General features: G+C 45.5%; 1 protein-coding gene across 1 annotated transcript in view; it reads left to right on the top strand.

Moving 5' to 3' along the window:
- The window catches only part of LOC142968193 (peroxidasin homolog), a 15,156-nt gene extending 2,651 nt beyond the window's left edge, over window positions 1–12,505 (top strand). The window contains exons 2-9 of the mRNA XM_076107987.1: window positions 1,053–2,059; window positions 2,225–2,721; window positions 2,998–3,132; window positions 3,297–3,505; window positions 7,438–7,549; window positions 7,748–7,880; window positions 8,733–8,846; window positions 9,803–12,505. Coding sequence (XP_075964102.1) covers window positions 1,053–2,059; window positions 2,225–2,721; window positions 2,998–3,132; window positions 3,297–3,505; window positions 7,438–7,549; window positions 7,748–7,880; window positions 8,733–8,846; window positions 9,803–9,946 — 2,351 coding nt within the window. The 3' untranslated portion in view covers window positions 9,947–12,505. The remainder of the gene's footprint in view (window positions 1–1,052; window positions 2,060–2,224; window positions 2,722–2,997; window positions 3,133–3,296; window positions 3,506–7,437; window positions 7,550–7,747; window positions 7,881–8,732; window positions 8,847–9,802) is intronic.
- The last annotated feature ends 1,138 nt before the right edge of the window (window positions 12,506–13,643 follow it).

The raw sequence follows: 13,643 nt of genomic DNA, 5'->3' as shown, positions 1-13,643 counted from the left end.
ACGTTTTAAAATGGTGTGTGTTGGTGTACAGATTGTCTTCATTATGCATGTGAGTGGGGAGACCAGCAGAGCATGGGTTGATTCGGATGTTTATAAGCATAAGCATCTGTCTTTGTTTGTATTCATATCTGCACGGAAAATGGCTTTATGGTGCATGAAAGTACTCATTGTAATGGAGGGTTAAATTTAACAGCACAAAGGTCAAACTGACTGGTTGTGTGACACAGTCTGTGTTTTGGGGGATGTCGTCTCAGATGTAGTGCTGAGGGAAACTTTGGCTGAACAAGAACATCTTTATAAAGAAAGAAGAGAGGATTGATGGTGTGTAAACAAAGAGTTTCAGGTTGTCAAGGGGGAAACGTTCAGGTGAACGTTAGTGTTTGAGGGGAAAGAGAAATGAGCTGTGTGTAATATGAACAAAGAGAGACAGAGACAGTGTTTTCTTTACTCATGCCAACAACCAAGTGTTCATTGTTGCACTGGCCCCAAACCAAGCGAACAGTTTTCTGCCCGTCAGCAGAAACAAACGTGCTGTTTTTATTGTATCTCTTTTTATCAGAGAGGGCAGCACCACACAGTTTGCCCACTCTCTGTAGTCACACACATAGTGTAAAGTGAGAGAATAAGGGGGGGGTTGAAGCTGGTATTCAGACAGGAAGTCTCACCCAGCCCTCATTGAGGGTGGCCTCACACACTTCACACTTGTTCTCATGCATGCACCATAACACACCACAGACCCACACACACATGCACTTTAATATGCTGCACACTGGAGCTTTCACAGAGGAGCTCTCACATATCAAAGTAAGTCAGGGCAGGTTAGTGACACACTGCAACCTGTGGCCTCGGGACAGGAGGTGCTTGCTACTCTCTGTCTGCTGTAAAAAAGAATGTAATATATGTGCATGTGAATAATATGTAATAGACACTAGGTTACTGTTTATCCTAAACAGTAACCCTAAAAGGCTTGGATGGTGTTGCACTCTACCTATATGAAGCATTTTAACACTTATCCAGCCTCTGCATGTGTGCTTTCTGTTGCTTTCCCGCAGCATTCCGCTACAACGACCTGGTGTCGCCTCACTTTCTGGATGTGATCGCCAACCTGTCGGGCTGCACGGCCCACCGTCGCTTTAACAACTGCTCCGACATTTGCTTCCACCAGAAGTACCGCAGCCACGACGGCACCTGCAACAACCTGCAGCACCCGATGTGGGGCGCCTCCCTCACGGCCTTCGAACGACTCCTGAAGTCGGTCTACGACAATGGCTTTAACCTGCCGAGAGGGGCCACTGAGCAGCAGCATAATGGCTACAGGCTACCTCTGCCAAGGTTGGTGTCCACCACCATGATCGGAACGGAGACCATCACTCCTGACGACCGCTACACTCACATGCTGATGCAGTGGGGCCAGTTCCTGGACCACGACATGGACTCGACAGTGGCGGCCCTCAGCCAGTCGCGGTTCTCCGACGGCCAGCTGTGCACTCAGGTCTGCACCAATGACCCGCCATGCTTCCCGATTCACTTCCCACCCAATGACCCACGGCAGCTACGGAGTGGTGCCCGTTGCATGTTCTTCGTCCGGTCCAGCCCCGTGTGCGGCAGCGGGATGACCTCTCTTCTCATGAACAGCGTGTACCCAAGAGAACAGATCAACCAGCTGACCTCTTACATCGATGCTTCCAACGTCTACGGCAACTCACGCCACGAATCTGAGGAAATCCGAGATTTGGCCAGCCAAAGGGGTCTGCTCCGGCAAGGTATCATCCAGCGGACAGGGAAGCCTCTCCTGCCCTTTGCTGCTGGACCTCCCACTGAGTGTATGAGGGATGAAAACGAGAGTCCAATTCCATGTTTCTTAGCTGGAGATCACCGTGCCAATGAGCAGCTGGGTCTGACTGCCATGCACACAGTGTGGTTCAGGGAACACAACCGCATAGCTACAGAGCTACTAAGACTCAACCCCCACTGGGACGGGGACACCATCTACCACGAGGCCAGGAAGATAGTGGGGGCCCAGATGCAGCACATCACCTACAGGCACTGGTTGCCAAAGGTAACAGCTGTCATCTTAAGTCTAATGTTTCTCTGTTATGATTCTAATTAGTTTTTCAAATTATTTCCATGGTTTTTTATTATACTTTATTCATCCCGCAAGGGGAAATTTACTAAAGTAGAAATGATAAAGAAAGACTGTTGTGGTCCCTTTCCCGTCTCCTAGATCCTGGGTGAGGCAGGCATGAAGTTGATGGGGCCATACACTGGTTACAACCCCAATATTAACACCGGCATCCTCAACTCTTTCGCCACTGCTGCGTTCCGCTTCGGGCACACCCTCATCAACCCAATACTCTACAGGTTAGATGAGGACTTCCAGCCTATCCCCCAGGGACACATCTCCCTGCACCGGGCCTTCTTCTCCCCGTTCCGCATCGTGAATGAGGGCGGCATTGACCCGCTGATTCGCGGGCTCTTTGGCGTCGCTGGCAAAATGAGGGTTTCCACACAGCTGGTGAATACGGAGCTGACGGAGAGGCTGTTCTCCATGGTCCACGCTGTGGCTCTGGACCTGGCTGCCATGAATATACAGAGAGGAAGGGACCATGGTATACCGCCGTACAATGATTACAGGGTCTTCTGCAACCTGACCTCGGCTCAGACCTTTGATGACCTGAGGAACGAAATTAAGAATCCTAACGTCAGAGAGAAACTGCAGAGGTAATTATACACTCAAGATGATTATTCCTATTTTTTGAATTTTTCCTACCTTTGCTTTAGATCAGCATACAACAAATGAAACCAGTTTATCTGTAGGCTATAATCACTCATGCCTGTGAACAGTTTAAAGATAGCATATAAGGGTCTGGTCATCATTTTGAGACAAATCATGGTTTAACTGATATTCACTTTGGAGAAGTTTGTGCTCCATAATAATTCTGGATTGTAATATATTCACATAGTTTAGTGTCCCTGACTATCTTTCCTGTGTGGCAGGCTGTATGGCACTCCTAAGAACATCGATCTGTTCCCTGCGCTGATGGCTGAAGACCTGGTCCCTGGCAGCAGAGTGGGGCCCACCCTCATGTGTCTGCTGGCAACCCAGTTCAAACGGCTGCAGGATGGAGACAGGTACAGTAAGGTCACAACACATCTCACCTCACAAACACATTACCTCTAAGGGTATAGAATCTCTGCTGTCACAGTATTCTTTAGGAATCAGGTGTTCCTTCATCCTGTGAAAGTGAGAGAGTTAAAAACTCCCCGCTTCCCTGTCTTCTGTCTGTCTGGTTCAGGTTCTGGTATGAAAACCCGGGCGTGTTCTCTCCTGCCCAGCTGACACAGCTGAAGCAGGCCTCTCTGACACGGGTGCTGTGCGACAACGGGGACAACATCACACGTGTCCAGCAGGATGTCTTCAGGGTGGCCGAGCTGCCCCACGGCTACGGCAGCTGTGACGACATCCCTCAGATTGACCTGCGCATGTGGCAGGACTGCTGTGAAGGTGAGAGGAAGTTTAAACTAGAAAGGTTCGCAAGAAATTTTGACAGTGTGGCTTCTACATCCCGAAGACGTTGAAATATATACACGCCAATATTACCGGAAGTATCGTTGAGGTTTGATTGAGATATCGCTTCTCTCTTTTCTGCATTTTAGATTCAGACTCTTGGATTGAATCTTGTATTCATTCTGAGCTTCATGTTAAGATAGTTACTCCAAGGGGCTTTTATTTTGAAAGGGTGGGACTGGGTGGGCGAGAGAGGGGGAGAGGAGACTGAATCATAATGTTTGACACATGTACAGAGGTTATAAAATGACAGGCTTTGATAAGCATTCCAGTCAGAATTCAATCTGTGGGGCTTTTATTTTGAAAGGGTGTTAGAGGCTAATTCAGAGGGGTGAGACTATACAGGGTTTTTCAACAAAACTACCTGTCTAACTCGCTCCAGAGCAATATACAAAACTGGTACCGTCTGCTTTCTTTGAGAAATTAGTGGTGAGATTTAACATGGAGTCTAATGGAGCAGTTGGTTGGAGTTCATGTCGCTCTGCGGTTCTTTGAGACAAATGTGTAAATCCGTCGGATTCCATAGATGCATGCGTGCGACCAGCACAAAATCTCCAAGCTTTTTGATAAAAGTTGGTGTATAAAGAGTAAAAATTGTGGGACTCGAAGCAATTTGTTTGTAAAAATCACAGAATACTTTTCATGCTCTGCTCCACTCTGACCGTGATGTCATCACTCTAGCACTTAACGAGCCGTGCAATACACACCCATTATAAAATCTGAAACGGACCCAAAATTCTCCTGAAACTTAATCTGTGACTTCATGAAAACTGTGCTAGCTATCAAAATGTCCATTTGGCTCAATAAAGTCCAGCGTTTTGTCTACGTTTTAAACATTGAATCGTTTTTCTACGTTAATGTATGGCTAGTCAATATGGGCCCAAAGTTAAGTGTTTTTTTAGCTCTCTTCGCTGCGAAACCCCATTCAAGTAAATTTTTGAAATTTTGCTCCGGTTTCCACAATTCTTGGGAAAACCGCTGGGCGAATCTCTGAGAAAAGTCATAGCACACCATTCCCGATCAGGGAACGTTTTGATGTACTTTTTGCGCAGGTGATGGAAACGCTCCGGGCCGAGAAGCGCATCAAACCTTTGTACGGAAGATGGAGAATAAGAAGAATCCCGCAGGATTATAGTCAGTGTGCTTTGGCACAGGCCGTTTTACTGCCTTTGAGCCACAAAGCCACACTCAATCATCACGCCGTACGTCATGGAAGCATGAAGCATTCTGGCACAACACAACGAACCTCAGACGGGATCACTATCATCTGTTTGACTCAGTCAACAAAAAGATTCGGCGTGACAAAGATAGGAATTATTGTTAAATGTTCTTGCGTTTGTATTGCACCTTTCTAATCTTCCAACCACTCAAAGGGCTTCATGCTACATGTCAACATTCACACACACATTCCTACACTGATGGCAGAGGCTGCCATACAAAGAGCCACCTGTTCATCTGGATCTAAACGAATCATTCACTCACACACGCCGATGCCAATTTGGGGGTTCGGTATCTTGCCCAAGGACACGTCGTCATGCGGACTACCGAGTAGAGGACGACACATACTATCTCTTACTAATGTTGTCCTCAGTTATGGTGCATTGGTTTACAATAGATTGTAGAGCCATAACAAAGCCAGTGTAAATTCATGATTCTATATTAAGTTTTAACTTCAAAACTTCTTTTATGGCACTATCGATTTACATAAATTAGCTGCAAATATGAATTACAGGTGCTGAAAAAAGATTTTTTCCAGTGTTAGTATGGTTTTATTCTGAAAAAGCATAACCTCTCACATCTTTCATCATTGTGACTAATCTTTAAAAGTGTGTGCCTTTCTTCATGATGAAAGTACACATGGTGTAACAGCACAGGAAGCTGCCTAGACGTTTCAGCTGACTCTGGTCTAGTATTGGAACTGTTTCGTCAAATTCAAGCTGCACAGAATCGTCACCCTTTGTTTCCCTTTGATAACGTCTTCCTCAAGGCAGCCTGGCCTCACATTAAACACTTGTTTTGTGCTGCAATGCAGAGCAGCCCCTTTGAAAGGGGAACGGTTATTCTCTGTCTGGCTCAGGTCACATAGATGCTTGTTGCGTGACTGTGTGTGAAACTTGGAGGCCGAGATGAAGAATAAACATAGTTTCAGGCTTCAGCACCTCATAATGAAAAGGAGATCTGACTGTAGAGAAACAGCGTCTGGGATCATTTCCTTCTGTCGGATGTGGATTTTGTTTTGTTGTGAAAGTTGGAAGTCCAATGCTGTAAAATGTCGTGCCATTGCTCCTGTGCCGGATCACCACTTCAGTGAAACCCTCATGACATAATACTGTACTATGCACAGACTGCTCCCGTTCACTGTGCAGGGAAGAGATTGTGTTTGGATGTTTAAACATTCCACCCGTGTGTGCAGCTGACAAAGGGAAAAGGAGATGAACGAAGAGCCCCCCCCCTGCTGTTATAATAAACCAGCATGAGGGGTTTTTACTGCTTGTTTGTATCATTTACTTGAAGATGGGACTTCATTGTAAAAAAAAAAAAGCAATTGGCTGGGATTAGAATATGTAACTGGGACTGAAAGCTAAGCAATGATCTTTAATGAAAACATTGAGCAAACATAATGATGAACTTTGTTGAATGAGCTTGAAGTATTAAAGAATGAATCACCCGAGCCTTTAGATAGGGCTTACAGGAGCAACATGATAGTCAGAGACTGCTTTCTTTAACTCACGCTGTAAGTTCTTTAGTGACATAATGTGGCCTTTCTATCCTTTTATTCTGAATATATGTGTGTTGCATGTAGGATGAATGAATTCTTGTGTGATGTAGACGCTTGAGGAAAATGGGTTCAGTACACTGTTGTGATATAAAATAGTGCAAGTCTAGCTTTAGGTCTCAACTTTCAAAATAATATGTGGCAGTTTCATCAATCCATTGTCTTGGGAGAACAAGCTACAGCGTAACAAACATGTTAATAAGCAACACATGGTGCCTCTTAAGATTGTGACCCTCCCTCCACAGAATGTACAGGGGGAGAGCTAAGCTCATAAACAGAGTCTCCTGCCACAAAGAAGGGGGGGGTTAACGCACTTCTTTCTGTCTGTCTGTCAGTAAGGCTGATTCACAGTTGTGTTTAGCTCCATAAAGAGAGAGGACACCGCTGAGAGCGTGTGTGTGTGTGTGTGTGTGTGCGTGTGCGTGTGTGCGTGCGCGCTCATGTGTGTCTATCAGCACGAGATAGGACGTCCTGTTGTGTTTAGATAGTCTTTGTCTTTTACAGACTCTGATCTGGTAAATCAAAGGGAGCAGAGCAGACTAACTACAGGACCTGGTCCCATTCATCTGTCCTGCCTCAGGTTTATTGTGGACCGTCTCTTGTTGCTCTATGCTGATGCTCGGCATGCCCCAGGTGTGTTCTAGGGCACAAGCAGGGTTCTGTGACAGTGTGTGGGTCGTTTGTTCCCTTTGATCTGGGTGCAGTGATGGTAATACAATCAGCCTCAAAGTCTCACATCAGCACTTTGAAGCAGAGAGAAAGTAGCATCAGCATCTATTTATTTGTGTGTGTATGTATGGCATGCATGTGCATTAGTGGGTGGCTGTGTGTGTGTTTGTGCACAAATGGAATACATTAACCTTATTTTCCTGCACAGGTTTCCTTTATTATTGATAATGATAATAACTTAATTAAATCACACAGCGTTTCCCAACAGCTCTTCAGAAACCTATGGGTGACGGCACAGAGACTACGTCCATATTTCATAGTCTACGGGTACAACAATGAAGATCCCTCTTCTCGTCAGTGTCAGTGATGGTTTCTGCCTCAGTTAGTGAACCCCAGTGTGTTGTGTTGTGTTTAACCCCAACAGACTGCAGAACCAAGGGTCAGTTCAATGCCCTGTCATACCACTTTAGAGGACGGCGATCAGCTGAGCACAGCTACAAAGAGGAGAGCCCTGCCAACAGCATCCAGGAGAACAGGTAACACAGCGGGACAAGTCTTTAGATGGACAATGTGGCGACAGTATGTGACTATCATGTTACTGAAACACCTACTCTCAATCTGAATCTTTGAACTGAAGGTTTTCTGTGTGTCACATTAATTCAGCATTGGCAGGATTAACTTCAACGATTGACTTGTAAGTTTCAATGGAGATGTTTGTACCTTTGTCGTTGCAGCCCAGTGGAGGACGCTGGACAAAATATTGTAAATGTTACTGTGACCTCCAAAAAAAGCACTGAACCATCAATCAACGACTTCCAGGACTTTGTGTCCGACATGCAGAAGACGATCACAAGTTTACGAAAGCAGGTGAGTCTCATCTCTGAACGTGCTGCATGCCTGCACTGTCCATTCACAGAAGCGGTGCAGCAGTCTAACACATCGACACAGAGACATGTTTCACATCAACATGTTCGCGGTACAGTTAATAGCCGTTTAAAGTCGTGGTAAAGTGAAAACACAGATTTGTTTCTAAAAACACACGCATGAGAGCGTGTTGGCCTCACTGGCCATCAAGTTAAACCTGTGCTTACATCATAGGCTCCGCCTTGCATTATCAGTAGCATTGAAGCGCTAGGATTGGCCAGGCATCAATGCGAGGTACAAGCAACGGATTTGTTCCGGTCCTAGGCCCTGACCAATGGGCTATCCTAACTCTAACTACCCGAGGTCAATGCCTAACCTCAACCAATCATCCCTGCCTCAACCAGCTATGCAGGGCGGGTCCTGCCAAGAAGTGCGGTGGGATTCATAACAACGCATATGCAACGTGGTCTGGTTCAGGTTCTGTCTGTAACAGCCATATGTAAATACCCCTGAAGCAACACATATTAAACATGTATTTATTCTGCTGTCCCTATCTCTTATATGTTAAGTAGTAGTTGCCACTATTGGCAACCAAAGACCAAGAATTGGTTGCCAATTTCTCAAAATGGTAAAGCCCTTCATGTTGAGCCCTGTTTATAGTAAAAGTCTGTTTTTAGAAGATGCTGGATTGTTGTGTTCATGATGGGGAATGTGCTGTCGATGGAACTTAGTGTGCACATTCTCATGTATATGTGACTCAGGTTTTATAAAAATGTGTTGACAGGGAGAGCGTCATGTGGCGGTGATGTGACCACAGACAACTGCTCCTCTGAGTAAATCCTTGTGTCCTTGCAGATTAAAAGACTTGAGGCCCGTCAGAGCAAGACCGACTGCACTGACAGTGAGGGACGTGAGCGGACAAATGGAGACCGCTGGAAACAGGACTCCTGCACCATATGTGACTGCAGAGTATGTTCAACAAAGAGATCAATATGCAGTGCAAATGCTTCTCACACACACACACACACACACACACAGAGTTCTGAATCCACTCCCTTTCCACAGGAGCTGATCAGGTTTTAGTATCTCCATGTTGGCTGTCCAGGTCCACCCAGTTTAAATTGCCCAGTTTCTCCTGCTAGTGTTTCTCCTGCCAGTGTTTCTCCTCCTCCTGCCACCAGTCTCCCCACAGTGTTTGTGTGTGCCGGCCACTTCTCTGCCTTTCATTCTTTATCTTTCACACTTTTTCATTGCCAACTGCTGGCAGAGGTGATGGCAGCTCCATGCCAAACCTGGCAGCCACTGATTCGTCTTCAGCCCTCTCTTCCCTTCCCACTTACTTTTGTTGCCATCTTTCCCCTCTCGCAGTTTATTTAGCTCGCCACACGTGACAGCACACCTGTCAGTTTTCTCTTTTTTACGGTTCTCTTTCCATTTTTTGGATTTTTCTGTTCTAATTCAATTTGGCAGGGAGAAGCACAGTGAGAAGGACTGTGTGGGAGAGAATCATTTGGTTCGACACATCATGCTGTTGCTCTGAAACAAAGCTCGTCATTGTTCTGTTCAGACATGTCGTCAAGCACTTCACTGGTTGTAGGCAGAACGTTTCACTTTCTGTTCTGTGCCAAACAAGACGGCGCCGGCACAACCTCGCATTGAAAGCATTTTATGTTCATATTATATCCATCTGAGAAGTGATTATATTTCTTTTTTGGACACATTTTCTGATCGTACATACGTTTTATGTTTGTTTTTTACTTTAGCTTTATATTAGAGTTTGCAGTGGCTCTGTTCATGTTTTTGTACCTCTTGGTATCTGCAGCTGGCCCGATCACGAACATTCCATCCAGTCTAATCTAATAAGTGAACTGACCTGTTGCCCTTTCTTTGCCCCCCCCCCCCCCCCCCCTCCTCCCCTCCCTCAGGACACCCAGGTGACCTGCTTTGTGGAGTCTTGTCCACCAGCCGAGTGCAAGCGGCCAGTCAAGCTAAAAGGCGCCTGCTGCCCGGTGTGCCGTGAACAGGCTGATGTTAAGAAGCCGCCTCAAGCAGACACCCGCCACGAATAACCCTCAGGACCCCCCCCCCCCCCCCCCCTCCCCCCGTCGAACACACTCCAGTGGCTGAAAGTCACACACTCACTCAGACATCCAGAGAGCGGATGGGAATCATGAAGGTGTGCCGATCCACAGCCACTAATAGCCTCGATAGACCCAATAGCCTCAGTTTTTGTTTTGTTTCATTTTGTATTCTTTTTTGTTTATTGGGGGAGGGGGGTGATTTCATTTTTTGGATGGTTCCCCCCACCGGGGACAGCAGCCTGAGGCTCGGTTTGAAATGTGGCCGGCAGCCAGTGATCACTAAATGGATTTATTTCTGAACCGATGGGTGGACGGATGGATGAGTAGGTGGATTGTAAATTCGACAGACGGACAAACGTCTCCTCCTTGCTCGGAGCCCTCCGAGGCTCCTGAAGTGTAACAAACAGCCGCTCCTGCCAGTAACACATGGCGACACAAACGCAGCGCCGCATGCCGTCGACAAGCAGGAAAGGGAAGTAGATTGAAAGGCGGCAGCCCTGTTGTCTCACAAAAGTTTCTCAGGTTAGAGATGCCGAAAACTGGTGCTATTTCCCCCCCCCCTTTTATTAATGATTTTAATCACTAAATACAAACCTTAAGTATTGTCTTTTGTACGCAAAACAACCTATAAACACTCAGTATATGCCTTTTTATGATAAATCACAATTGAGAGGATGGTTTCCTTCAAACTAAAAGACTTTATGAATAGATTTACTTCATCTTTTATCCAAGGTGCTTCTTATCATGTTATGAATATGTTTTTTTTCCCTCCCTTTTTATATAAAAATGCTTACATATGAAGATAATGTGAAGCCCTAGGAACATGTTTGTAAAAGAGATGTCTACTGATCACTGCTCCTCTATCCATGGACATCTTGTTAGTCGACTTCCTTATCGTCTCTGCTGGCCTGTCCTGAACTTGAGTGAAGTGGAGCCACGTAGCCCATTGCAGGACACTCAAACCAGCTCTTGCACTGTTGTGCTCCTTTCCAAGTTTCATTTTGCTTTCAGAAAGCAGTGAAAGATGATCCATTTTTTACCACTGTAATGTTGTGAACTTTGACCCAGTATTTCCCTCGGTCTCCTAAAGCCAAATGTATGATTTAGTTCTTTCTACAGTGACCTAACTAGCACATGTCTATATGTGAAACTATGTATGAGTGTTGTGATGAGGTCAGGATTTAGCCGTTGGTACTGCTAACTCTACCACAGCAGTATTCTCCCTTTAGTGCAGCGACTACAACTGAAGGACTGCTACCATAACCGTTCCTCTCTGCCGTGGTGGACCTGCAGCTCTCCAGTTCCAGTTTAGATGAGGACACGCTCGCATGCATTCCTTTGTCCAGCATCCACTTTGACTCCGGCTTCTCCCTCTTAAGCGCTTCTTTTTTTTCCTCATGTGTGTTCAGCGTTTGGATATTTCCCCCTGCAGTGTTGACATAGGTCCCGCTCATGTTTCTTTGCCATGTTGAAGAATTCTTTTGCGCCCCGGGGTGACGTCATTCGGCAGAGCGTGAGTGGAGCGCAGGCCTCTCCGGCGCTCTGACCCTCATTCCGCTGTAATGGAAGCCATATGAGAGGGGAAGCGAGGGGTGATGTTGGGGGAGGGCTGCTCATGATTGGGATACAGTGTCAATCAAAACAAGTCTGCGGTCTTGCCATTGTGAGATTTACTCCACTGACCCGTCAGCCGGCCCTAAACATGTACTGTACGTAGACTACCCATTGTTCCCCATGCACCGGCTCGCTTAGTGCAACATGAGTCACGTCTCTGTGTTCCTGTTTTGCTCCTCGTTATGGTGAAGAGGCTGCAGCTGCAGTGTTCCTTTCCATTGTTTTCTTTAAGCGGTGACGTCCTGAGCGAGCAGCTGTCACAGAACAGAAATAATGCTCTCCGGAATGTTCCGTCCGGGATTACAGACGGATTACTGGGCTAGCAGCAGTCGCACTGGTTTAATTGGTATCATATCAAATGTTTAAATATACTGGACAGGTTTGTACATCCAGCTGTGTGTTTACAGCTGTTTCAACTTTTTTTTTCTCTCCATTACTTCCTGATTGTGGCTCTTCCAACAATACCTATACGTACACATCTTATTCATGTGCGCCACGGTGTGTACGTTTTAATGGATTTTGTATTTTCATATATTTTCATAAACATTGTGTATGAATGAGTGTCTCTTTCTTATTTACAGGCTAAATGCATGTTGGCAAGTGTCCCATGGTTTGCCTGTCAAAGCACTGTGAGCTCTCTCAGTTACCAGTCTTCATATTCATATATCTGTCGAAATAGTTCATTTCTTTCATTTTCTATTTTCTCTCTTTTTATTTTCACCCCCAAAAAACTCCCGAAGTGTCAATGGAATGCACTGCTCTGCCAGACTGAACATGCTTCATCCACACTGCCCCTTCACCAGTGGGCAGTGTGGATATAATAGTACCTATCATGACATGTGTATTGTACGTTTGCCAAAGAATGGTTTGCACTGTAATGTATGCCTCTCAACAGTAAGAATACATCAATAAATAAGCCACATTTCAATTGTAGTGATGCATGTTGGTGCCTGTTCTTTTTCAGCTCAACAGATGAGATCAATGTCATCATGTCGTCAGCACACTGATGCTCCGGCGCTTTAATTTAGCTAATAACTAAACATTTTGCTCTGAACATCAAATCCATCTGAAGGCCATGCAGTTTGGTTAAGTGGCTTTCTCTGCTCATTAATATGGACACTTCATGAAGTCAATAGAGCTAATCAAGAATGTTGCACTTCTTTGTAGTTTCTGCACTTCCTTAAGAGCCTAAAGTGCCTTTTGATATTTGCATTTGCAGATTTGATCATAAGCCACTTCCGAACTCTTAGTTCTCTTTTGTTTGCTGTGCTAGTAAAAAAATAAATGTTTAAGTCTGTGTACTATGTGGGTAAAAAAGTTGTGCCAGGATAGTTTTGCCAAGTGACTTTTTTCATCTGTAAAAACAGGTAAAAAGAGTCATATTGGCCGGTGATTTGATTTAGTTGTAATACTTTGTGTTGTAATACTCATTTCAGCCACAAGAGGCTGACGTGCACCACTACCCCATGTTGTGGATGGGACTGAAAGCAAATACATACATTTACAGCTAATACATACAATATAAGTAATGATAAATACTTTGCCAACTCACAATGTACTGTGTGTTTAGAGTGCATGGAGAAATGAAAACATGAATGCAAGAATGATCCTGTCAAAAACTTCAAACTGCTGAACATCAACAGGTTAGCACAGTCCTGATGAGCATGCTGACCTCAGCATTGATCAAGTTCAGCCTCAACAGAGCCGCCTGCAGGACTGCAGAGTCTCCTTCTGTAAGTTCTCTGCTCAGAGACACGACTACCAGAGAGCAGCTGTGACGTGTTTGAGTAATAGTGGAGGCCTGAGAAGGTGAGCCTCAGTGGACCAGGAAATGAGGTTTCCAGTGGCTGCACAGATAACAAAAGCGTCTTCATCTTCCAACAAAAGACATTATCAACCTGACAACAAGGGTCCTACCTTTAGGTTTATTGTTGGGACATACAAACACACACACACACACACACAATATGACCCACACAATCCGTCAAGAGCACAAGATCGAGCCTAGATCTGAATCTCCCTGCAGATCGTGGCTCTTTCGGAGGTTCGGACGGGGACACACGAGCCGATA

Source organism: Anarhichas minor, unplaced genomic scaffold (assembly GCF_050575085.1).
Source record: "Anarhichas minor isolate MPS153535 unplaced genomic scaffold, ASM5057508v1 ptg000040l, whole genome shotgun sequence".
Taxonomy (NCBI): domain Eukaryota; kingdom Metazoa; phylum Chordata; class Actinopteri; order Perciformes; family Anarhichadidae; genus Anarhichas; species Anarhichas minor.
Note: the sequence above shows the minus strand (reverse complement) of the source record. Positions and strands in the feature narration are given on the sequence as shown.